Source organism: Puma concolor, chromosome E4 (genome assembly GCF_028749965.1).
Source record: "Puma concolor isolate L17-30 chromosome E4, mPumCon1.1.hap2, whole genome shotgun sequence".
In the NCBI taxonomy this organism is placed as follows: domain Eukaryota; kingdom Metazoa; phylum Chordata; class Mammalia; order Carnivora; family Felidae; genus Puma; species Puma concolor.
In genome coordinates this window covers 69329759-69356222 of record NC_141683.1, presented here as the reverse complement: position 1 = coordinate 69356222, position 26464 = coordinate 69329759, and the positions used below count along the sequence as shown (strand labels likewise).

The window sequence follows — 26464 nt, the reverse complement described above, 5'->3', positions numbered from 1 at the left end:
TCCCCTCCTCTCCCTCACCGACATCTACAGAAGAATTAAGGTCCTCTCAGTGTAAAAAGATTCCTGAAGACTGAGCAGAGAGGCTAACCAGTTTAACTACTAAGTTGACCTCGTCAGGGAAAGAAGGCCTGTGAGCCGAGCTCCGTGGTCAGATCTGCTCACAAACCCCCCACCAGACCAATATACACTGACCAACTCAGACACTGTCAGTTCACACGACTGCAAGAATGGAAAATGGTGAGCACACCGAAGGAGGTGGGTTGAATGGACTGTTATTCCCAAAGATTAAAGAAAAAAAAGACAATGTACCAGCTACTTAGGATAGATCTCCTCTGCATCCTTAGGATGCAGCTCCTTTGCTGGTACGTTCAGTATAGATAATAGAAAAGTAGAACTTATGTTTGATTCCACATAAAACTGTTCTTAATGGCACCGAGAGCACAAACACCCCTCGATCAATTCTGTAGAAGCTTAATTTATAAACTAGGTTCGAACGACACATCTATTAAACATGACTTTAAAGACATTTAACACGATTTTCAAGACATAAAACTCAAAACTTTAAATCATTAACACTCATCGCAGTTTACAAACTTAACTATGCAAAATTTAACAATTTTTAGGCTTTATCTTTTATAGGTAACAGAAGCCTACAATTATCAATAACCTACTAAAATAAGCATGAATGTGAAACTAAGAACAAAAGTGTATTTACCACAATTATTCCCAACAACGTTTGAGAGATTTCAAGTGCGCCTCTTACCACAATAGCATGAGGAGAATGCACTAAGGGCTTTAGTTCATTCAGGTCATTTTCTGCCTGCAAAAATTGGTATAAAAGAAAAACAGAAATGTCACCGGATGCACATCCAAATATATAATTTTAGCAGCAGTCACACAGCTCTATATGCCCTACTTTACCTTATCCCAGTCTCCTTCCATGACATGATTTCGGAATTTGGTGGCAGAAGGATGTTCTAAACGACATCCTGACTCTTGCATGAGGAGATCAACAGTCTGGCTGCAGGAGAGATACAGTGTAAACAGACCTGGCCAACTTTAGGGTTTACCCTTCTAAATACACTAACGTCCATAACAACAGTTGCGGAAGTTTTCAAGCTAAGTTCACGATGAAGAGAAAGAAAGAAAGAAAGAGCTTTTCAATGTGCTTGGCTCACCAAACTTGCATTTTTAAACTGCCACCTTCCTGTGCTTATGTCAAGTTAAAGGCCTTCTTGAAACCAGAATTAGAGTGAAGTTCTTCCGATTTTTACCACGTAATTCCTCAGCAGTTTAGCAAAGTACGAAATCTCCAAGGACGTGCCGTAACAGACGGGTCAAATGAACGAAGACCCAGGAGGGACAGACTAACCTAACCACCTTACAACGTTTCAGAAGACAGAAACTGTCAGCTCCAGATAAGGTGATCGGGACGACCTGGGTTAGGGAAGGAAGGGCCTTACATCCAGATACTACGTTCGCACGGAAATTCTACTAGGTCGCTCTTTAAAATTAAAATAAATCCAGCATCAAAAATCACTCTCTTTCTCGCTCTACTAAAAATAGCAAATTTACTATGGTGTAGGTTCCAAACAGTCACGAGTTATTTCCTCCTGCTGCTGTCAGCTTGCTTCTGGTCTCAGTAATATGCTCTGTTCACATTTACAAAATCTGTTTTCATACTAATCCTTTTCCTCAGGGAACAAAGTGAAATCTTTCGAAGACGTGTTTGTCTTTGTGAGCTGAAAAGACTGATCAAATGTAGTTTCTTTCATCAGATAGTTCGATACCTGAGACTCTCTCCTTTACATGTTTGGGTTTATGATTCGATGCTTTCTTGCTCAACTCCGTGCGTTTTGCCAGAGAATCAGAACACTGAAGTCACTTCTAGAAAGTGCCCCCCCCCCCCAACAAATCTATGAATCCAGAACCACAGCTGGGCTGGCCCAGAGCTCACTGGGGCCCCTGCTTCCAAGCGGAACTGGCCGGCAGTCCAGGGCACCCCCACCCACCCCACCTTCCACCCGGGCAGGGTTTCTTTGTGCGCACGGCCCGGTGGGTTGTGGCCCAGGTCGCTGTCCACCTTCACCCAGCTTTAGGCACTGCAAGGCCACCCGCATCGAATCTGCACATCAGCTGTCCCTTTTTCACAGGCAGTGGCTTTCTGGGCCCGAAACCGGGGCCTGGGGCAGTTGGTGGCAGGCCTCCTGCGCGTACACAAGGGCCTTCAAATGACAACAGGGTTCCGCTCGTCACTCCCACCAGGCTTCCTGCGCGGCCTCCCTCCCAAGCGTCCCGGCCCCTCCGCCACGGCGAACACTTGTAGGTGACTGTCCTCCCGGGCTGGTGCTCTGCCCGGGGGTGTCCGTCAGGGCGGGGGGGGGGGGGGCCGGGGGGCTGTCCCACAAAGACGCCTCTCACATACACTCGAAAAACAAACCCTCCGAGGTCCATTATTTCCGTCCGCCCCTCCCCCCGCACCCGGACACACTCCCGCATCTGTCTGGACCGACAGACGAGTCCCCGGCCCCCCTCCCGTTCGCGCAGCCCCCCTGCCCTTCCCTCCCCCCTACGCCCCCCCCCCCCCCCACCGGCCCGTCCGCACCGGCCGCCCGGAGAGGACACTTACTTGAGCCCCAGGCCGTTCAGGTGCTGTCCTATTAGCCGAATGACATCCTCGTCCGACTGCGAGAGCCGCTTCTTCTTCTTGAGGCTGCTGCCCAGCTCCGGGGTGGCCGAGGACGCGGCGGCGGCCGAGGCGGCGGCGGTGGCGGCGGCCGCCCCGCCGGGGACCCCGTTATTGACGTTGAGGCTGTTGCTATTGTTGCTGGCGGCGGAGGGGGCGGAAGGCAGCAGCCCGTTGGCGTGGGCCAGGTCCCCCGCGGACGACGACGACGACGGGGACGACTCCCCGTTCTGGGCCGACAGGCAGGCCAGCTCCTGGGTCTGTCCCTGGCCCCCGCCGCCCCCTCCGCCGCCGCCGCCGCCGCCTCCTCCTCCTCCTGCCCCGTTGGCCTGCATGATGCCGCCGCTGACCAGGCTGTGGCCGCTACTTCGGTGGGGGGCGGCGGCGGGGGCCGCGGCCGGGGGCAGGCCCACCACCACCACCACGGAGGAGGAGGAGGAGGAGGACGACGACGACGACGAGGACGAGGACGACGAGGACGGAGGGGAGAGGCCTGCTCTGCCTGCCGAAGCCCCGGGCTCTCCTGCTCCCTCCGCCGCCGAGGCTCGGGGTTTCTTCCGCGGGGGCGGGGAGGCTCCGCCGGCGTCCGAGTCGGAGGAGGAGGAAGCGGAGGCCAGAGTTTCCTCGCCGAGAGAGGCCGTGGTGGGAAGCCGGCGGGGCGAGGCGGGGGCCGGGGGAGGGTCGGGGCGAGGGGGCCGGGGGCGGGGAGGGGGGGGTCGGGGCCGGGGCGGGAGGAGGGGCGGGAGGAGGGAGAGGAGGAGGAGGAGGAGGAGGGGGAGCAGGAGGGTCCGGGCCTTCCCCCCTCCCCCCCGGCGGCTCGGAGCGCGGCGGGGGCGCGCCGGGGGTCGGCGGGCGGCGGCGGGGGGCGCGGGGCCCGCCGCGGGGCTGAGCCCCGGCGCTGGCGGGCGGCGGCGGCGGGCGGCGGCGGAGGCAGCGGCCGCCTCGGCGCTCGGTGGCTGCGCTCCGCTCCCTGGTGTGTTGATTCTTCCCCCAGCTGCTGCCTAATGGAGTCCAGGCGCTCGCGTCACAGGAAATGCCTATACTGCCCTCCTCACTCACTTCCGGTGGCAGGTATGGAGCCTATGGGGGGCCTGTCAGGCGGCACGTGCGCGGGGTGGCGGGGCGGGCGGACCGCGGACGCGACCCCGACCCCGGCCCCGCCGCCCCCGACCCGGGCCCGGGCCCCGCGCGGACGCGACCCCGACACCGGTCTCGCCGTCCCCGACCCCGGCCCCGCGCGGACGCGGCCCCGACCCCGACCCCGGCCCCGACCCCGCGCGGACGCGGCCTCGACCCGGACCTCGGCCCCGCTGCCCCCAACCCCGGCCCCGCGCGGACGCGGCCTCGATCCCGGCCCCGACACCCCCGACCCCGGCCCTGCCCGGACGTGACCCCGACCCCAGCTCCGGCCCCGGTCCGCGCCGACCCCGACCCCAGCCCTGCCCGGACGCGACACCAGCCCCGACCCCGGCCCCGCGCGGACGCGGGCCCGACCCCGACGGCCGCCTTAGCAGCAGTAAGTGCGGCAGCCCCAGGTCTGGCGCGGGCCGGGGTCAGGAGGGTCGAGGTCGGCGCGGGTACGCATCGGGGCTGGGGTTAGGGGGTGGAACAGGGCCGGCGCGGGCCGGGGTCTGGTGGGGGTTGGTGTCGGCGCACGCCGGGTCGAGTTCGGGGTCAAGGGGGGTCGGGGTCTCGGCGGGCTTCGGACGGGGCGACGGGATCTGGACGAGGAGGCGCAGGGTGGGAGGCCCCGGCGGCTCAGCCAGCGGTCACCCCGGGCGAACAACCTCCTGGTCCTAGTGTGGAGCAGCTGGAATTTGCGCGTGCCGCCCGAGGGTCTGGGGCGGCGGGCGGACGAGAGCCGTGCACCCCCTGGGGAGGTGGACTGCTGCGGGGAAACCGGCGGCGCTCGGGCACCTGCCTAGGGGCGGCCCCTCTGCCTCCCATCCGCCTCCTCCAAAAGTGCATCTCTTCCAGCGGGATTTGAACTCCGCTTGGGATCCAGGCATGGCATTTTTTGGTGAAACGTAAGGCTTCCGTGTCACTGTGATGTACGTGTTTGTGTTGCTGCAGAAATTCAGCAGCAAAGACTGGGCTGAACCTTGACCACTGGTGAGTGGTCTACCTTACCCCAAACGAGTTTTATTTACGTGTGGGGGTGATCGCTCACACACCTAGTGTGTGCATTTTCTCCGAAATTAAAAAAAAAAAAAAATCTATCTCCTAAGTCGTTTCCTCTGGAAAAAACACGGATTTAACTAAGCATTTTCTGTCTCTGAAATTTACCGTAATAACAAGTCATGGTAGCTTTAACCAGGCCTTGGGACACTGTCCTTTTCCACTTTGGAAAAATGGTAAAGAATGATGCCGAGGAGAAATTGGTAAAGGAATCCTGAGCTCTGTTGATCCTCAGACTGGAAGAAGGGAGAGGAAGTCTCATGCAGGGTCCTACAGAGACCTAGCTTTGTAGTTGTCATCACTTAAATATGCTTCCAGGTGGCGGTGTAATCGCAAGGTGACTCACATTGGATGTTTTTATTCTCCTGAGACAGACCCGAGTGCCAGCTAAGGATCGTAGGGCACTGTCCCTGTAGCCAGCAGAGCCTGAATTACTGGATGGTTAACACCTTCAGAGAGCCCTGTTTGTATGTTCACTTTAGACAACCTTATTATTATTAAGAGTTGTTCATAATAATTTGTCAGGCTACTAACAGCATTGAGGATAGGTTCTCGGTGAAGTGTATAGCTTTCCTAAGGAAATGGTTACTTAGTGCAGATAAGGCTCACACTTCATTAACAAAAGTAAACAGGATGAAAAGACACAGAAACTGGGCTCAGTTGCTGTCTAAACTTAATACGTATATCCTAGCTTTTCTATTTTTTTTTTTATGTGATCCCGACTGCTCTCACTAGAATTCTGAATTTATGAAGTCTACGTGCACACACATTTTTCTCTGTGCTACAATATAGCTGGAGAACCTGGTGTCTGAACTCTGAGTGGCTTTAGAGCTGGGTTTGCAGTCCGTGTGCGGAAGAACAATCCTGGAATAGCTCTGTGTACACTCACCTTCAGTAATGCCATTATCACCTCCAGGATGAAACCCACCTTCCGTCTTGCTCTCTGCAGACTGACCGCAGGCTTTCTTTTCGACCTTATCCCTTACCGCTCCCTTTATGAACCCTTCGTGACTGTCCCCTAGACGTGCTGGGCTCATTTCATCTTTTGAAGTTCTACCCTTCTGATTCCAGTTCGTCTTTCGAGATTCAGTTCATTTTGGGCCCCGTCAGGGAGGCTTTCCTGACTTCCAGCATCCTAGAGTAGCACCTACGTGGCCCTTCGGTTTTGAAGGCTGTTTGTAATGTTTTCTAATTTACTAAGACCCCTTCTTCGAGTCCACAGGGAGGAGCCTTTCTAGACCTCTGTCCCCAAGAGAATGAAAACATAGATAATATCCAAGGAAAACACTCATAGGAAGGGCAATTAGGATTTTGTGAAAGTTTTGTTTCAATGACAGATATGTATCTAGGCTTTACCAAGTAAAATATGTTTTTTCTGTAGGACATTCTCAAAAAAAGACTTAGAAAAAAAAGACAACTCAAGAAATAGGCATTGGATATTGAAATGACAACTTCTTAGTACCATCCAGGGCAGTGTCTAACCGTAAAAATTAAGAGCTACTGGATTTTTTAAAAAGCTGAGATACTATGTGTGTTTATAATAAGATATAAAAGCACATCTCCACAATTTTTTTACTTTGTAATATTTAATAATTAATATTATTAATAATTATTTTTTTTAATGTTTATTTTTGAGAGAGCCTCAGTGGGGGAGGGACAGAAGAGAAGAGGGAGGAAGACACAGATACTGAAGCAGGCTCCAGGCTCTGAGCTGTCAGCACAGAGCCCGACGCGGGGCTCGAACCCACAGACCGCGAGATCATGACCTGAACTGAAGTTGGATGCTTAACCGACTGAACCACCCAGGTGCCCCTAAGTTTTTATTATTTTTAAGTAATCTCTGCACCCATTGGGGCTCAGACTTAGTAAGCCAGACATCAGGAGTCCCACGCTCCACCGACTGAGCCAGCCCTATCGTAGAAGTCTTTGTGAAATGAGTCAAGACTATTATTCTGTCACGATGTGGCTTTGGTATCTCAACCTGGTACTTAGCAACATCAATATTATTCATTAAATTTTTGTTAGGAAGAGGTAGTTTTCATGATCTCAGGTATCCCTGGGGAGGGTGTGTTTCTATCCCTGGCTCCTTTCCTAGCTCTTCTTCAGCGTTCTGACATTCGCAGGCTGGCCTGGGACTTGGGTGGGTGAGGGAGAGATCAGGAAAGAGCACAGTGCTTGGAGTCAGAACACTTAGCTGATCAACCTCGGGTGAGTTGTGTAACTTTGCTGCCCTGTAGTCATTCCGTCTTGTAAGTACATACAGAAAATGACCTCAGCCTACCTGTTGAGTTGTTGTGGTAGTCAAACAAGGTAACAAATATAGCAAACGTTTGGGAAAATGCTGTCAAAAGATTTCAAAATGGATTTAAAAAAACTTTATTTGTCTTTATTTATTTTTGAGAGAGACAAAGCATGAGTGGGGGAGGGGTAGAGAGAGAGGGAGACACAGAATCCGAAGCAGGCTCCGGGCTCTGAGCTGTCAGCACAGAGCCGACCGGGGACTCAAACCCGCAAACCACAAGATCGTGACCTGAGCCAAAGTCAGATGCTTAACTGATGAGCCACCCATGCACCCCTCAAAATAGATCTTAAGCCCGCCATCATTTCAAAAAGGATTTGAGGCAACTAAGTGCCAAGATGTAAGATGGTTTTCCTGTTCTTACCAGTCCTGAGCCGTAGACCCTGTGGTCACTCTCCCATGTGACTGTGTTCCCGTGCCCCCGGCCCTCAGGCAGGCAGCTCCTTATCGTCGGTCCTCAGTGAGGGGGAGTTTCTGACACCTGCTCGCTAGCGAAGGCAAGCTAACCTGGCAGTCCTACCCGCTGTTCGCTCCAGTTCCGCGCTCCCCTGTTTCCTCCGCAAACATCTCCTCCTGCCGTGAGCCTGCAGGGGGTGGGCGCGTTGAGCGGCCCTGAGCGCAAAGGACCTAAGAGCAAAGACAGGCTCCTGCATTGCCACGGGAACCCTCACGCTCAAAAGCGAACAGGCAGAAGCATTCATGTCCCTCAGTCGGAAACAGGCCTTTCCCGTGCTGTTCCCGAGACCCATGGGGTGTAAATCAGAGCGTCCCAGGAAAGTTTCCGAAGCACCCAAATCCACCCAGGAAACTAGACGCGTTCTTTTCCAACCACACAAGTGGGATAGACCGCTTGGAGCCACCTGCATGGACTTTGGCAGCAGGTCGCATTGAAAAACCACTTACAACACCAAGCCTTGTGTGCAAAGCTATTCCCTGAAACGCCGTGTGCAAAAGCAAAAAGAATGTGGTAATAGCTGTGCTGATCTGAAAGTATCAGGATACGTACACTATTAAGGAAAAAATGCATGTAGCAAAACTGCGTAATCTGCTTTTAGGGCGCCTAGGGGGCTCCATCGGTTGAGCATCCGACTCAGGTCTTGAGATTGAGCCCTGCGACAGGCCCCGCGCCGAGCGTGAGTCTGCTTGAGATTCTCTCTCCCTCTCTCTCTGCCCCTCCCCCACGCACACTTGCAATCGCTCTCTCTCTCTCACAAAAAAAGAAAAAAAATATGATTCTTTTAGTAAACAAGTCAACATATGTGCATACATCATTTTTCCAGTAGGATAGAAAAGCCTAACTTTTGTTCTGTTTTTTTAATGTATTTGTTAGCAATATGCATTTATTATGTTAATAATATATTTATTTACCAATAAATTAATAACACTTATTAATAAATATAATAATACTCATCAATAGATATTGCCAGCGCGGAGCCCAGTGTGGGGCTCGAACTCACAAATGGCGAGATCATAACCAAGAGTCGGACGCTTTACTGACTGAGCCACACAGGCTCCCCAAGAAAAGCCTAAACCTTGGGGTGGAAGGACTCCAGCGGTGGGAAGGCACTATTTTCTCCATCTGATCCTTCGGTGTTTGCATTTTCTAACTATGAGTATTTTTTTAAGTGTCACTTGGATTTTGCTTTCTTTTGTGTGTGTGTGTTAATGCATGTTTTTAAGGTACTCATGTGTTTTAAAATACCCTCAAAAACCATCAAAATATTCACGACAATTTAGTCATAATGAAAACATGCCGGATAAAGCAGTGTTGTGCATATTTAATTGACATGAAATCTATACATTCTTTACGTCTCCTTTTCATCACCTGTGTCTTCTGTGTGCCCAGACTGCTAACTGAATGTACCCACCCCTTTCTCTCATTTGGTTAAATTCATCTGGGGAATAAAGGGCAAAAAGACACTCCTATTTATTAACTTTGAAAAGTAGCTAAATAATTCACGGCCCCTGGAGTCTGCATGGTAGACAGCAAGCCCTTTGGGCAGCATTCCTCATTCTCAGTGTCATATGTGCTGTTTGTTCACTTCTCTGGCATTATGATCATTAAAGAACAGTCCACGGTAAAACACAATTAATGATTGTTAACAAGAAACAAGTTCTAATTAAGAGACAATATGTTTTCAGAAGGTACACACAGTGTCTAATGGCTAGACTTTTAACATTTTTTAACGTTTATGTATTGTTGAGAGAGACAGAGACAGCAGGAGCAGGGCAGGGGCAGAGAGAGAGGGAGAGAGGGAATCCTAAGCAGGCTCCATATGGCCAGCCGACGCAGAGCCCAATGCAGGACTTGAATTCACAAAGCCGTGAGATCATGACCCGGCTGGAAACCAAGAGTCAGACACTTAATCGACTGAGCCCCCCAGGCGCCCCTAATGGCTACACTTTTAAAAATTAAAAATTTTAATGTTTTAATTCCCAGGACCTCTTCGGTTAATTATTCTTATTTTGAAATTATTCTCTGTACTAATACTAAGCGTGTAGACAGATGTGAAACATTAAAATAGCATCAATAATTTTAGAAAGTTGTTTGAAGGAGCCCAGGGATGCCGGTCATTAACGACGAGAGAGTGCAAGCAGCTCTCAGTTCCGATTTGGGGCGAGTGGAGTGGCAGTGTCTGAGTCCAGACTGGCAGTGCACGGACTTGCAGCCTCCTTATTTAGCGCGAGTCGGGTTTGCATTGTCGCCCGAAGGAGCAGCCTTTCTGTATACGTTTCTGAAACCTAAGGCTGTCCACTTTCCTGGTAGACCTCTGACCTCTTACCCCGGAATAGCTTTCTCTCTCCCCAAATTATTGACAAATATTGTTTGGTGACAGATAGAAATAGATGGGTTCGTAAAGTTTAGCCACAGAGTTTCAACAACACTGTTTTATTGATTGATTGATTGATTGATTGATTGATTGTTTATTTTTGAGAGACACGGAGAGACAGAGCATGAGCAGGGGAGGGACAGAGAGAGAGACACACAGAATCGGAAGCAGGCTCCAGGCTCTGAGCTGTCAGCACAGATTCCGATACGGGACTCGAACCCATGAACCGTAAATAATAACCTGAGCCAAAGTTGGACAGTCAACCGACAGAGCCGCCCAGGCGCCCCTTAACAACACTGTTCTTTTCCTTCGGTTTCCGAGGAGCCTCCCTTCTCGTTCTCTCTGTCCATGGCTTCTGTAGTGATAGGATAACACGAGGAGCCAACACCAAGCATTGTTTTGAGCGCTCTACACAAACTGTACTATTTTAATCTCATCGGCCTTGGGAGGCGTGTACATTACCTGCGTTTCACAGGTGATAGACCAAAGCACTGGCAATTTGGGGCCACGTAGCTGGTGTTGGGGAGAGCTGGGCGCACAGGCTTCAGAGCTGTGTGCTCCCCCCCTACGCTCTTCAGAGATGCCTGGTATTAGTCAGAAAAGCATCCACTGTTGAGGTCTCTGGGGGTCAAGAGAAAAATGGAACAGTCCCATAAATTAATTTTTTAACCTTGCCCTTTTTGTGTATATGAAACCTTGGCCTCTTCCCTTTGAAGCCGTCACTGTTTCATTAGCCTGATTAATAGATAAGTGAGCCTCTTGGGGTGGGCCGTAAAAGGTGGTCCTTCCTCCAGGAGCCACCACAGGGAGAGCTCATTTCTCCGAGAAGGCCTTGTCGACATGGCCTGTTGCCCAGAAGGGGAGCAAACTAAGCTAGGTGCAACCTGGAGATTTGCTTATCAAGTCAGTGGCCTTCACTGGCAAGTGGTGAGTGAGGGCCAGAAGGAAGGACTAGACCTGGAGGGCTTCCTGGGAGACACGCTGGGTCAGGAGGCCTCAGTCATGTTATTTTTGTAACCACTTGAGTCTTTTCTCGTGAAGCGTTTGTTTCCCGACTGTGAAAGCCCACACCAGTCCAGGCTCCCAGACTTGTTTTATACAAGAATTCCTAGTTGATGACTTTACACCGAGAGGCTGGACAGCACAGGCTTACTGTCTGGGCATAAGACAGAAAGAGTTAGCTCAGGGAGGCTGTGGGAGCCTCCATTAAGAGTCTTCTGTTCCCGGGAGGGCACCTGGGCTGCCAAGAGACCTTCCGACGACGGCATATCCCTCAGAGCGTATAGATCAATGACTACTCTTCTGTAAATATTTTCTATTTAACTGCTTCTCTGAGAGTAGACATTTCCTGTGCTGCTCAGTGTGCAGATGTGGCGTGGGCCCCTCTGTTTCAGATACCCCGCTCGATAAGGAGGGAATGGCCAAGTTGACTTCCTGCGGTCCCTGTAGCCTGAGGGTTCAGTGTTCATGGTTTCCATTGTCACTGCACGATATGATTTGATTATGTCGGGGCCGGGTGGAAGAGAGGAGTCATGGATAGCCCCAAAGCATAACACCTTGGCTGTGCAATAGCTTTAAAGAGCTATTTTTACAAATACAATAAGCTATTGTATTAAAAAAAAAAATACAATCTTGTTATTATACGAGATTGTAAACGTACACAAAAGTGCAACAGTACAGGTGACCCTTGAACGACACAGCTTTCAACTGCGCAAGTCCGCTGAGATACGGATTTTCTTCGATACGCTGAGCCCAGTCCTGTGAACGTATTTTCTCTTTCTTACGATTTTCTTAACGCTTTCTTTTCTCCAGCTTACTTTTTTGTAAGAATACAGTACATAATGCATATAAAAATGTGTTAATTGCCTATTGACATTATTGGCAAGGCTTCCAGTCAATGGTAGGCTATTAACAGCTAAGTTTTCAGGGAGTCAGAAGTTACACGTGGATTTTTGGCTGCGGAGGGGAGTCAGTGCTCCTGCCCTCCACGTTCAAGGGCCACCTGTGCAGCAATCCCCAGGTGCTTACTGTCCAGCAATACTGGCCAGTAACTCATCTATTCTTGTTTTACTGTCCTCCCTCATCGGTTATTACTGAAGCATATCTAAGGTATTATTTTATTTATAATGTACATATTTATACTTCAGTAGGTAGCTCTAAACAATAAGAACTCTCCTTTTTCTTTAAATGTTTATTGATTTTGAGAGGGCGAGTTCATACTTACGTGTACACGAGCGGGAGTGGGGGGCCCAAGGGAGAGGGAGGGAGAGAGAGAGAGAGAGAAAGAGAGGGAGAGAGAATCCCAAGCAGGCTCCGCACTGTCAGCACAGAGCCCAATGCAGGGCTCAGTCCCACGAACCACGAGATCATGACCTGAGCCGAAATCAAGAGCTGGACGCTGAACCGACTGCACCGCCCCCCCAGGCGCCCCAAGACCTCGCTGCAACACCATCACATCACCCAAACACCAGAACAACGTCTTCATTATCATCAAATATGCAGTTGATGGCCGAATTCTCACAAACACTTTCTCAACAGTTGCCTTGTGTGAAACAAGATCCAGTCAGGTCTCCACATTAAATTTGCTTGATAGATTTCTCAAGTCTCTTGCTTTTTTAGGAAACGTGTTTATGAAAGCGTCCTAAATAGAGAAGAGCACATAAATCCTTAAGTGTGCAGCTCACTGGACTCTTTCCTGGGAGGCCCCTACCCCTGCCACGAAATCAAACATTGCCCGACCTGAGCAGCGTCTTACCGTCGTTTTAATTTGCATTTTTCTGATGACTAATCAGGTTGAGCCCTTTTAAAATAGTTGTTCTTTTTTTTTTTTTTTTTGGGGGGGGTGTGCCATGGGATATTCTCTTTTATGAAGCGCCTTTTCAAGTCTTCTGCGTCTCCCTCCTTTTAACATTGTGTTTCCTCTTTCTCATTGATCTGTGGAATTCTTTATGGATTGTGAGTATGAGTGTTTTGTTGGACCCACGTCCTGCAAATTCCTTCTCCCGCTGTGTGGTTTGCTTTCAGTCTCTTAATGGTGTCTCGACGAGCAGAAGTTCTTAATGAAATCCGATTCATCAGTTGCTCCCCTTATGGTTCGTGCTTGTTGTGTCCTACTTCGGAAGTCATTCCCCGTCCTCAAGGGCACAGAGATACTCTTCTCAGATAGACTCTGCAAGCTTCAGAGGTATCCTTTACCTGCCCTGGATACGTCCACACTCCTCGACTTTTTGTTTTAAAGTTCATTTACTTATGTAACCTCTCCGCCCAACGTGGGGCTCGAACTCGTGACCCTGAGACCAACAGTCACACGCTCTCACATCTGAGCCAGCCAGACGCCCCTAGAGTTTAGCTTTGTGACTGGTGTGAGGTAGGATCAAGGCTCATTTGTTTTTCCGTGTTTACATCCGGAGGGTCCAAAGACCATGCCTTCCTCTCTGCCCCGCAGTGTGGTGTCGTCACCCTGAATTAGACTGGCACACGTGTGCGTCTTTTTCTAAACCCTCTTGGTTCTCTTGGTCGGTTCACGTATCTTTGCGCCTTTGCTGGCCAAAGTTTGTGCTAATACTGTACTGACTTAACTGCTCTAATCGTATGATAAGTCTTGCCATCTGACAGAGTAAATCTTTCAACTGTGTTTTTCTTCTTCAAGATTTCCTTGGTTCTCTTGGTCCTGTGCATTTCATAGAAAAAAAAAATGGAGTCATCCTGTCAGTTTCCACCAAAAATCGCCAAGATTTTGACTGGAATCGAATACGATCCGTAGATCAATTTGGGAAAAGCTAATATGTTCACGGCATTGAGCCTTTGTGCCCAGGAACACGGCATGCTGTCCCATTTATATAGGTTTTCTTTCGTTTTTCTTGGTAATGTCTCTGGATTCCCTGGGCAGGTTTTGCACCTCTTTTACAGTAAGATTGATTCCTGTGTGCGCCAGACGGGTGTTTTTGATGTTAATGTGAATGGGTATCATGTTTAAAATTTCATTTTACGGGGCACCTGGGTGGCGCAGTCGGTTAAGCGTCCGACTTCAGCCAGGTCACGATCTCGCGGTCCCTGAGTTCGAGCCCCGCATCAGGCTCTGGGCTGATGGCTCAGAGCCTGGAGCCTGTTTCCGATTCTGTGTCTCCCTCTCTCTCTGCCCCTCCCCCGTTCATGCTCTGTCTCTCTCTGTCCCAAAAATAAATAAACGTTGAAAAAAAAATTTTTTTTTAAATTTCATTTTCCTCTCCCTGTCCTGATGTTAAGATTGCGGACAGGTAGCTCATCGTCCAAGATAAGTTAAAAGTCCATATCAGAACTGTTGTTTTAGTCTTGAATTTAGCATGTTTTTACAGCTTATACTCGTCTTCCACTTACACATAATGTAACAATGCAACTGGGCTTTCATTCTTCCAAAGGACCGGACTCAACCCTCCCTTTGGAAGACTCCAGAAATCTATTTAGGTGAGGAGCGAGGGATTCTCCTGGGAAGAGCCCATCTTAAGGGAGCAGGAGCCAGGCTGGCCCCACTTGACCCTGTAACAAAGCCCCTCCCCGAGGGAGGGAGACCGTGTGTGTCTGTCACTCACTTGTCTCCTGGCCCGGAAGACTCTGACTGCGGTGAGTCCTGGGAGGACGGCGTGAGAAGGGAGGGCTGTGGGGATAAACCGTCAAGAACATTCTAATGATAATTTCAGAAAGCAGTGGACGCCGTCTCTCCTGCTCTGTCGGCCCCGTTGGTAGCATGTTGCAAAAGGAGGGCACTGCCCCTGAGCTGGCAGCAGGATGCCCGCAGCTTGGGCTCCCTGTCTCAGGACTTAGCGAGGCTTCCCCAGGGCTGGGAGGGGCGGCCGTGGGAACGACAGCGAACATTTGCTGGGCCCTCACCGTGCGCTTCGTTCATTTAATCACCGCATTATTTTACCGCATTATTTTCGAGACGGAGGCACAGAGAGGCTAGGCAACTTGCCCGGGTCACACAGCTCCCACATGGCAAAGCCAGGATTCAACCAAGCAGCCAGGTACCAGAGCCCACGCTTTCCGAATTGCGCATTTGTTCTCGTGGTGGCAGCTCATGGTGGGGGGGGGGGGGTGGGGGGGAGAGGGCGGGGCAGGGGGGCAGGACAGAAGGAATAAAGTGGGGTCCTTGCAGAGCACTGGGCCAGCCGGCCGGCTGTACCCGCTCTTCAGCCCCTGTGAGGTATCCCTTGAGGCCTGTGAGAACTGTCTTGGGGAGGGGGCTGCTCTCGAGGATTCTGGGGCCTGAGTTAGCCAGGAGGGCAGGAGAGGGCAGCAGGTGAGGCACTCGTGGTTTGCTGCTTCGATTCGCAGCCGTGAGAGACAGGGCAAGGTTTGTTCTTTAATTTTCTCCCCTTAAAACTTCCTCGGAGTGAGTGGAACCATGGCTTCTGGTCTGTTCTTTCTCGGAGGTGACAGGCGCGTCTATATTTAGACCAATAGTCATGCTTCTGTGGCGGTGGCCCAGCGTGTGCCTCCAAGAACGGCCGCGCTGAAATCCTAACATGCGGATCTTCACGAGCAGATAAATCACCCGTGTCGTGGGCTGGATGTGCACCCATCAGAGGGACCTGTCACCGACGGTGGCTCGAGGGCCGAAGATAACTGGCTGGGCAGGCGGCCCTGAGGCGGCCTCACATGAGCCGGCCGCTCTGGCCTGGCCGCCTCTCGACCCCCACGCGCGAGGCCACACAGACCACAGCCCCGTCCTGTCCGTCACCTCCCACACGTTGAGTGTCACTGAGTCCCACTGATTCCACCCTTTTAACAGCTTCCAGTCTGTGACCACTCCTCCTTCTCTGTTGCTGCTTAGGGCTGACATCCGGGCGTTTTCAGGCCCAGAGGGGACAGTGACCCACGTGCTCTGCTCTGTTCTCTTCTCGTGGCCTTCACTGCCACCCAAACTATCTTTGTAAGTCAAAACCCATCATGTCACCTCCCTACTTAAAAATACCTCTAGGCTCCCGCCTCTCAGAGGATTGAAATCCAGCGCACGGGGACTGGGGCGCGAGGCTCTCTTAAGACCTGGCACGTGCCCCCCCTTCCAGGCTGCACTGGCCTGTGCCCCCACCCCATCCAGGCCTCGCAGCCCTCACTGCTTCACGCGGGGCTCCTCTGGAACCTGCGGTCTGTTCCCAGACGTGCTGCTTGGCCGTGATGCTCCCCGACAAGGTGCCTTCCCCGTCACCCCTCTGTCTCCTTTGCCCATTTGGCCACCTCTGACCTTTCCTGACACTGTCCTCACATTCCCATCAAGCAGACAGCTGCACACACTTCCATGAGCTTCTCTTGCACCACACTGGTTTGGGTAAATGTCCATCTTCCCTGGCGGACTCTGGAGTCCTCGTTGCCTTATTCCCAGCGCACTGTCGGCCCTTCGCAGGGATGGCCTCCTCTGCCCTCCTCCCTCATCCAACTGTCCGTCCGCTCGTTCAGCTGGCGCTCGTCCAGCACTGGCCGTGTGCAAGGCCCTGTTGTAGCGGCTAGAAACAGTCCGTGAACAAGACACAGAATGCCCACGTCCACGGAGCTTGCATGCTAGTGAGAGAAGACAGGCAAGAAAGAAACACACAGGAAGTAAATGAGGGGGTGTGAAGTGCCAAGCAGGGAATCAGGGTAGGGTCACGTGACAGAATGCAGGGTGGGGGGATGCTTGAAGTTGGAGGGCCGGGGAGGGCCCCTCTGAGGGGCTCCCCAGAGGCCGAGACCTCTGTGAGCCACCTTCGTGAAGATCAGGGTTGGGAGCATTCCAGGCCCAGGCAACAGATAACACAAAGCCTCGGGGTGACAACAAGGTGACTTAGAATGAGCCCTGGTTACCTGAAGCCAGGCCGGTCATAGGGTGCGGTGAAGAAAATGCCTCTGAGAGATAGAAGTGGAGAGAGAGAGAGAGAGAGAGAGAGAGAGAGTGGGGGTGGGGGGGTGGGAGAGCAGAGGTGGGGAGAGAGAGTTGGGGGGAGAGAGAGAGGGGGGGTGTGGAGAGAGTGGAGGGGAGAGAGAGAGAGATCGCAGGGGGGCGGGGAGCGGGTAAAGCTGGTTTTGGAGTCAAAGGTGGCTCATTCTTTGGAGCAGGAGCAAGCTGGACACTGACCAGCAGTGGCTGAACGGCGTTCACAGCTGACACAGGAGCGCTAGGTGCCGAGTCTCCCCCGCCCTACCCCACGTCCCCCGCGTCATGAGGGCCTGTGGGTAGGAGCCTCTCACTGAGAACTTGCTTGGCTTTCTACTCTTCTTGGAGCCTTTGTTTCGCCCGAGGCACACGGTTCATACCACCACAGGAATGTGAAATGCTGCTGTTGTTAACCTGTGCGGCAGGAGGCCCTGAGCTCACCCCTGTCACTGTCCTGCAGCCTTGTGTGTTCTAACCCCCTTCCCCTGCACGCAGTGTGCGCAATCCCATGTGTGCCCGCTCCTGCACGTGCGGGGCCGTGGCCGAGGGTTATGTAACGAGAGCCTCTCTGAGCACACTTGGCCCCTGCGGACGGCCCCGGTGTGGCAACCACAGGCCTCACCACAGGTAGGCTGAGCGTGAACTTGAAAAGCAGGAGTCGCGGCTCCAAACAGCCTGTCGGCCTGCTTTGTTTTCTGACTCAAAATGTTCCCTTGAGACACTGGGTTTAGGTTCAAAAAAGACCCACGCTTGTTCCGTCCCCCAGAGAGGTGCTCCCCACCGCAGTCGCGATCTGGAGATCGCAGGCCGTCCTCCCCTGCGGGTGGGTGGCTCTCTTACCGGAAAAAGTGTTCACATCCCTGTGTCTGATTAACCAAGCAGCCTGGCCACGCCAAGGCCACGTCTACACAGTGTGATAGACCCTGCTACAGCACAGTGATCTATTTTGGGGGGTTTTCTCCTATTAATTATGTTCCCCGTTGTTCTTGTGGGAAGTGACCATCTAGAAAATGTATTGAACTCTGCAGTGTGGTCATTTAGTATTGAAAGGAATCTGGGCCTCTAAACTTTTCAGACAAGGTGACCGTGACTGACATGTGTGATGGCCAGGTATCTTGCCCAGGTGTCCTGGCGAGGCCTGATAGTCATACATTCCTGACTTTGAGGGCAGTTCTGTTCCCAGTGACTTCCTTTAGTCATCGAAGGTGGGGCTGGCAAAGTGGTGACCTGAGATTGTTCTTTTTTTTTTTTTTTAAGAGTCTGTATTTATTTTGAGAGAGAGAGAGAGGGGAAGAGCCAGCACAAGTGGGGGAGGGGCAGAGAGAGAGAGAGAGAGAGAGAGGAAGAGAATCCCAAGCTGTCAGCACGGAGCCCAACATGGGGCTCGAACTCATGAACCATGAGGTCATGACCTGAGCCAAAACCAAGAGTTGGACGCTCAACCGGCTGAGCCACCCAGGCACCCCCTGGTTTTTTTTTTTTAAAGCTAATTTATTATTTATTTATTTATTTGTTTATTTATTTATTTTTAAACACACTTTTTTAATGTTTATTTATTTTTGAGAGAGAGAGAGAGAGAGAGACAGAGCTCAAGCAGGGGAGGGACAGAGAGAGACAGAACATGAACACTACATTATTCGGAGAAATAAATTGCAAGTAAGCACCTCCCAAAACACACCACCCTCACGGCTTCCTGAACAAAAGTCGCCATGCTTTACGTATCCAGGACACAAACGGCTCCTTGGACGGGCTCATTTCTACTTGTGAACTTTTCTCTGGTCTCTACTTCTAGTTTCCTTCAACCCCACCAACTAAGATTTCTTCTGTGAAGCCAGGAGGCTCCATACAGGTTATAAATAATTTGCTATATTGTGCTGAGCATAATTGAAATGTCATGAGCCATCTAGAGAGCAGGGGAACCAGTTCTCACTTGCTTCTATTGGCTTAGTCTGTTTACTCCTCTGGTGCCTGTCACGGAAGCTTGGGCTGGGAGACCTGGTGAGGAATGTTTCCTCCTCCGGGGTTGGGTTTCGACGGGCCCAGCTCTTTGTCATGGCCTCAGAAGCTGCGTGGCTACGGGTAAGGAAGGCTGCCCTTCTGGAGGGATAATTATGGTCCGTGACCTCTGAGCTTTTAGCTTGACCTTACCTTGCACCCAAACTCTGCGCCCAAACTCAGGTGTGACTCAGGAAGTCATCTGTTTTTGTGCGTTCACATTGATGATTTCCTTCCCCCTTTTATGGAAGGGGATCAGCCTCGGGTACCGGTGAGGAGACGAGATTCTGAATCAGGCCTTTTGCCTGGCCGGGTGCAGGGCTTGGAGGAGTGTCTGTGCAGGGAGGTTTAAGTGGAGGGAGGAGTCATGGTCATTAGGGTACCATATGCCTGGAAAACCAAGCACGGCCGCCCACCTCCTCTCTGACTCACCCTCCCAAAACGTGATTAAACTGGAGGGGCGTGTGGCAAGCAGGTATTTGATTCAGCGAAGTGGGCGGGGCCTGAATTCCATCCTTTCCCACCCTCGACACCCCATGGTTTGTTTTTTTTTTTTTTTTTCAGAGACCTAGAAGCTTGGGGATCTCGTGAGACACTGACCTGTGGCATCAGTCTGGGCCTTAGTGTAACCCTGTCACGTGAGTGGCCTCATGAAGGAGACTAGACTATTCACGGGCTTGGGAGGCTCGTTGACTTACCAGGAATCCAGTGGGTCCAGGATGATCCAGGAGGGGAGGCTTCCTTGAGGTAGGCAAACCCAGAGCAAATTAGGGTGGTGCTCGACGGCCCCTTCCCTTGGCTCTGTCTGTCCCTCCTCAGGGACAGTGTTCCCTCTGAAATGGTCACGGGAGTAGTCTGGTTAGCATTATGAGAGATTTTTTCAATTCCGTACCTCTGATATCATGTGTAATAGGAGAATGGAGAACAAAACACCTCCACGGCCAGACCAGTGTTGGCCACATCAAAGCAACGATTATTGTACCAGTCGTGGTACATTAACGTGGATCCCACTCTAAACGTTGCTCTGTCCTTTCTTATTTTTAAATGAATCATTTGGCTTGAATATGACGCTTGAGACATCGAGCATAAAATTCACGGTCGCATTTGAATATGAACACTACCTATGTTTTAGCGATAATTGCCGCTTTTATTACGTGTATGGCAACAGGTGTATTATTTTAAATTACACACATGACATGTAAGGTGTAGAGTGACTTAAAAAGTTACTGTTGCTTCACGTGGCCTGTGTGGGACGGACCAGTTTAGACGATGAGGCCATTCCAATCACAGAAAAAGGTCACCTTCATCTGCTTGTCAGAATGCGTGGAGATCACGAATCTGGAGTCACATTTAGACGTCAGTGATGTGGTGCGGGGAGTGTCGAGCTCTCCCCTAACCCCCGCCCCCTCCACAAGCTTGGCATCCTTATAGGTGGTAGAGTTTCACCCGTGAGAAGCCCCGGTGTGCAGTGGGTCTGGACCTGAGGCCAGAAGCGGGGTGTGGTCCAGGGACCTCTTCCTTTTGGACACTCTACAGCACATCTGCAGAGTGCCTGGAGCCACGGTCGCCGTGCCTCCCACCCCCACCCCGGCCTCCTTGTTGTAATGGGCTGGCTCTGGTCACCCCGGAATCGCCCTGGGCGCTGCCCGTGAGCTGAGCCCCCCAAGCCTGCTGGACAGGGCCAGGCCCGGCTGGACGCGACTCTGCGTGCAGAACTTTACCTGCGCAGGAGGGGTGGCCGAGCCCGCCTCTGTGTGCCCCGCGGTGCTCACCTCTCCACTGGCCTCTGGCTGGGGAAGGGAGACGGCCCAGGCCATCCTCACGCTTCCCCAGAGAACCCGGCCGCGCTCGCATGGCTTCTCCAAGGATCAGAGGCTACCCAGTGAAGGGGACTCTGTGGCCTGAGAATTTAAGGGGTTTGCAGCTCCCCTTACTCCCCCCACCCAACGCTGTAGTAGACAAAATTCGCACCAAAGGGCCCAGCGCTGCCAGGGGGGTCTTGCCACCCTTCCTGGCGCTCCCCTGCCCCGGGCTCCGGGAGCATTGTTGGTGGCTCTGACACCTGGTGGCCATCCCAGGAACTGCTCCCGGGGAAGGGCCCACCCTCCTCCCCCACCTGCCCAACCCTGGCCCTTGCTAGTAATTTTAACGTAGGATGTACTTTATAAGTGAGTTATTGTTAATGAAATTGTTTATAAGTTACATTCTTGCAAATACATTCAACAGAAGGTATCTGGACAGAATATGTATGTACTGAGGCACCAGCCCCGTATAGGGCCTGCCGGCAGGTGTTGCAGGGGGGGGGGGGGGGGAAGAGAGGCTTTTTTAATCTTATAGCTTTAGTTCCCTCTGAGTTCTGTTGTGCACAGAAGGGGTGAATTACTTGACATTGTAGCTGAAGTACCGGCTAAGGCAGGACGTCCAGAAGCGCACGATGTTCCCTCCGGGGCTCCTGCCCCCCTTGTTCCGCATTCAGGCACCTTTAGTCCCTTCATGCGTTTTGAGGGAGCACCGTGCACCTGGCACTCACTCACCGGCCCGCTGCTGAGGGGAGGCTGGTCCTGGAGCTTGTGGTAGCTCCTCGGGGCACAGGAGGGAAGGCAGCAGCCCCTGCCAGGCTGCCCTCCTCCGAGGGGCTCCAGGTGGAGAGCCAAGCCCGCGCTCAGGTCCCTGCCGCCTCGCAGGTGTGAGGCCCCAGGAGCACCTTTCACCGGGCGAGCGAGGCAGATTCTCCCAGGTTCCAACTCGGAGCAGGGCTCGGGTGGGGGTGGCCTGCCTCCGGCAGGAGAGCCGGGTGTGATGAAAGCGGCCACCTTCTCTGTGCTTCTCGCTGTCCGATACCCGTGTTTCCTGCCCCTGCTTGACCGTGCCCTTCACTCAGCTCACCATGAACCTGTCACCTGTCTCTCCGCTTTGCATTCTCATGCCCCTCTTCCCTCTTACCACCCCCCCCCCCCCCGCCGTCAGCCTCGGTAAACAGAAGATATTTCTGGGGCGCCTGGGTGGTTTAGTCGGCTGAACGTCCGACTTTGGCTCCGGTCGTGATCTCGCTGTTCGTGAGTTCAAGAACCCTGGGCAGCTAAGCAGCCTTGGGGAACGTGCAAGATGTTCAGAGTCCCCGGTGCCGAGTTCGGTCCTCGTGGGGAGAGTTCCCTGGAGGGTGGGACCTAAACACAGCAGTGAACTCCTTTGCAGCCGTTGGTCTTTAAGAAAGGTTGTTGGTCTTTAAACCCAGGCGTTTCAGCTCCGGACATCAGCCCTTTTGTGCCCTCGAGGGTCAGGACAGCACGCGTGTTATCCCGGGATCGGTTCCTGCATCCACCGTCTTTCTGGCTCCAAACAGCCAGGCGCCTGACCTGCTGGCCATCGCCCTCTCCCTGCTCGGGGCAGCTCCGTCCTTACCTCCCGGAACAGTCAGAGTACCTCCCTTTGCCCTTTCCCCTTCCCGCATCTGCTGACCACATTCCAGGTCTGTAGCAGCCACCATGTCAGCCCGAGGACGGGGGCCACACGCCAAGGACCACGGCAGAAGGCTGACCCTGGATGACCTCACGGACCTGCCAACACAGCCCGCGACTATGAACTTCTGGTCTCCAGGAAGTGAAGGTCAAGCTCGTGTGTCCGTGTTACCCGAAGCCAGACTTACAGATGGGGGCCCTCAGTGGCACCCACCCGTTTTCCTGTTCTCACCCAGACCACGGCACGGGGCCACTGCTCTCATAAAAAACAGAAATCACACAACTCGGATCTCTGGTAGGACTCTGTGCGCACAGCAAAATGGATCTGTTGGTGCCGTCGTTCTTGGAATTACTGAATTTTGAGTGTTGTTGCCGTGGAGGTGGGGTGAGTGGGGTGGAGCTGGGCTTCCATAAATGCACAGAAGGATCTTTGTTTAAATGTTCAATTTATTTTTGAGAGGGCATGCACGGGGGAAAGGCAGAGAGAGAGGGAGACACAGAATCCGAAGCAGGCTCCAGGCTCTGGGCTGTCTGCACAGAGCCCGACGTGGGGCTTGAACTCACGAACAACAAGATCATGACCTGAGCTGAAGTCGGATGTTTCACCGACTGAGCCACCCAGGGGCCCCCATCACTGTACGTTTTAAACAAAAGATGTGTAATACAGACAGACTTACCTCTGAGTCATTATACATTTTGGAGAGTAGACGTTTTCATAACCAGTACGACTCTTACCCCTTTCCTTCCGTGGGGAGATCATCATGCCAGTGTTCCATGGAACAATGTCCGCACAGAAGGGGCTCCTGCTGTCCTGGTCCCATGTCCAACTCGAGACCACAAGTAAAAGAGATGTCACGAATTCACGTATATGTCTGTTTTTGACCGTATACTTTTCCTCGCACGTATGTGCCTTCCAGAATAACCGTATAAATCATTTCTTCTTTCGGTTTTCATAGTTTTTAATTTTTAAAACATTTCTCAAGATTTTAGTGAACATACCATAAAATTCACCCACTTACGTGTACAGTTCAGTGGTTTCTAGTACATTCACGGAGCTGTGCACCAGCACTGCTCTCTTAAATTTAGAACATTCAACCCAGAAGAAACTGTGTTTTGCCAGTTAATAGTCATTCCCTGTTTTCCTCCTCCCCCGGTGGCTCTTACCCACTAATAATCCACGTTTGGTCTCTCTTATTTACTTACTGTGGACATCCCATGTCAATGAAATCATATCGTATGTGGTCCTTTGGGACTGGCTTCTTTTACTCCGTGTGGTGTTTTCAAGGTTCATCGTGTCGTAGCGTGGATCCATACTTCGCCCCCTGTGTCTTTTCAAATAGTCTTTATTTTGTAGAGCAGTTTTAGGTTCACAGCAAAATTGAGCGGTAAGGACAGAGGGTTCTGATGCAGCCCTTACCCCACACAGGCACAGCCTCCCCCACCGCCAGCACCCCACACCAGATGGTGCATTCGTTCCGACCTGTCCACCCGTGTTGACACGTTATCAGCCATCGACAGCATCCCTAAGATTGGCTCCTGATGCTCTACGTTCTATGTTGGTTTTTTTCTTTTTCTTTTTTTTTACTTGAGTGTAGTTGACACACAGTGTTCATTCTATGGGTTTTAACAGATTATAATGACATGTATCCACCGTTACAGTATCATTCAGAATAGTTCCATGTCACAGACTTTGAGTCTGGAGTTCTCTCTTGTCCAGCAAGGGAGAAGATGCAGAATTGAATATGAGAGAGGCTAATGACCGGGAGGAGACAAGAGCTCCGAGTAAGGGTCCTTGCTCCGTATTTAGTAGCATCAGAAGGCTTACAAACAATGGTGACGGACGTGCAGAAAGAGACAATAAAACTGTGAACATTAACTCGCGTGTGAGAGAAAGGGGGTTTCGAAGATATGTGGTGTTAGGGGTTTGGGTCAATACAAAACAAAATCCCGACGCAGGGCAGATGGCTGTTTATGGCAGGCACGAGGCATGTCTGTTTATCTTAACTTGTCTAGGGGATAAGACGGACTGAGCATGCTACCTCAGGGTCAACAAGGCACCTTTATTTTGCTAACTAGCTCAGATCTGGGCAATTTCACCCTGCTGTGCAGTCTGTTGCCCTGTTTACCTGTTTACCTATTGTGGACCTTGCATTCTGTGGAAGCAGCTTTCTGATCTTGTACTATGCTGGGGGCACTTTTGCTCTGTTTACCTAATCCTAGGTGCTTTAGTCCTAAACCCTGTTAACCCATTGGTGCAAACTCAGGGAATTGCTAAACTTATTCCCCACAGTTCCACGGCCCTAAAAATCCCCTGTGCTCTGCTTATCTTTGTAAAGAGCTGCCCAACTGTTTTACAAGGTGGTCGGACCATCTTATGTTTCCACCAACGTGTGGGACTTCCAGTTTCTCTCTCTGTCACCTTCCCAGCACTCGGGATGGTGAGTCTTTTCAGTTTTAGCCATTTCGATAGGTGCGAGGTGGGCTCTTGCCGTGGCTTTGGTGTGCATTCCCCTGATGAGTCCTTCTGTTTGCTTGTTTTCCATCTGTGTGTTTTCTTTGAGGAAGTACCTGTTCAAATGCTTTACCCATTTAAAAGATTGTGTTGTTGGGGCGCCTGGGTGGCCAGTCGGTTAAGCGTCTGACTCTTGGTTTCGGTTCAAGTCATGATCTCACTGTTTGTGAGTTTGAGCCCTGAGTCGGGCTCAGAGCTTGCTTGGGATTCTCTCTCTCCCGCTCTCTCTCTGCCCTTCCTCTCGCTCTCATTCTCTCTCTGTCTCTCAAACTAAATACACTTTAAAAATGTGTTTTTTTCTCGTTATTAGTATTTCAGAGTTTTTTTATGTAGTGCGAATACAAATCCTTTATCCGATACACGTTTTAAAGGTTTTCTCTCAGTTTACAAGTCATCTTCATTCTCTTAGGAGCTAAATTTAAGATTTTGACTAAGTGCACTTTATCAATTTTTCTTTTGTGGGGTCACGTTTTTGGTGTTCTAAGTAATCTTTGCCTGCCTCCAAATCACACGATTTTTCTCCAACATTTTTTTCTAGAAGTTGTACCATTTTGGGTTGTGCCTTTAGACCTATCACTCCATGTTGCATATGGCGCCAGGTATGAACTGGAGGTCATTGTGTTTGTGTGTGGGTATCCAGTCATTCCAGCCCTGCCCTTTCTCCACTGACTGCTTTGGCAGCTTTGTCAAAAAGTAGTTGTCCAGGGGCGCCTGGGTGGCGCAGTCGGTTAAGCATCCGACTTCAGCCAGGTCACGATCTCGCGGTTCATGAGTTCAAGCCCCGCGTCGGGCTCTAGGCTGATGGCTCAGAGCCTGGAGCCTGTTTCCGATTCTGTGTCTCCCTCTCTCTCTGCCCCTCCCCCGTTCATGCTCTGTCTCTCTCTGTCCCAAAAATAAATAAACGTTGAAAAAAAAATTAAAAAAAAAAAAAAAAAAGTAGTTGTCCATATATGTGTAGGTCTATTTCCGGGTTCCCTGTTGTGTCCCCTTCATCTGTTTGCTTATTTACACCAAATCACACTTTTCAATTCTTGTAGCCTTTATACAAATCTTGAAGTCAGGTAGTTTGAGTTCGCCAACTGTATTTTGTTTCGTAGCAATTTTGGCTATTCTAAGCTCTTCACGTGTTCATTTAAATGTTAAAATCACCTTGCTAATTTCTGCAAGATCCACCTGGGATCTTCGCTGGCATTGCACTGAATCTATAGAACAATTTGGGGAGAGTCAACGTCCTAGCAATATTGAGTTCTCAGATTCGAGGAAAATGTATATTTCTCCACCCTTTAAAAAGCTCTTCTTTAATTTTCTTTAGCAATGTTTTGTAGTTTTCAGCGTAGCTGTTTGCATACCTTTTGCCATATTTATCCTAATTTTCTTTTTTTTTTGTTTTGATGCTGTTATAAATAGTATTATTTTGAAAAATTTCAGTTTCTGATTTTGTGTTGTGAGTATACAGAAATACAATTGACCTGTTATATTGATCTTATGTTCTTATTAAACTTACTAAACTCACTAGTTCTGGTAGCTTTTTTGTAGATTCCATCACATTTTCTACTTGGATGATGATATTGTTTGGGGCTAAGGGCAACTTTATGTTTTCCTTTCCAACCTCGATGCCT

General features: G+C 51.1%; 2 protein-coding genes across 5 annotated transcripts in view; one reads left to right on the top strand and one right to left on the bottom strand.

Annotated features, from left to right (window-relative positions):
- WDR26 (WD repeat domain 26) overlaps positions 1–3381 on the bottom strand; it is a 37542-nt gene extending 34161 nt beyond the window's left edge. The window contains exons 1-3 of one of the 2 annotated variants that reach the window (XM_086693921.1): positions 2630–3381; positions 922–1021; positions 716–820 (exon numbers count right to left, since the gene is read on the bottom strand). In XM_086693921.1, the coding sequence (XP_086550047.1) occupies positions 716–820; positions 922–1021; positions 2630–3021 (597 nt within the window). In that variant the 5' untranslated portion in view covers positions 3022–3381. The remainder of the gene's footprint in view (positions 1–715; positions 821–921; positions 1022–2629) is intronic. The other variant, XM_086693922.1, reaches the window with a different exon arrangement.
- A 211-nt stretch (positions 3382–3592) lies between these two features.
- The window catches only part of CNIH3 (cornichon family AMPA receptor auxiliary protein 3), a 247843-nt gene continuing 224971 nt past the window's right edge, over positions 3593–26464 (top strand). Inside the window, exons 1-2 of one of the 3 annotated variants that reach the window (XM_086693932.1) lie at positions 3844–4202; positions 19440–19622. The gene's annotated coding sequence lies outside the window, so the exon portion shown is untranslated. Of the gene's footprint in view, positions 3758–3843; positions 4203–19439; positions 19623–26464 lie in introns of those variants that run through there. The other 2 variants (XM_086693935.1, XM_086693934.1) reach the window with 2 other exon arrangements.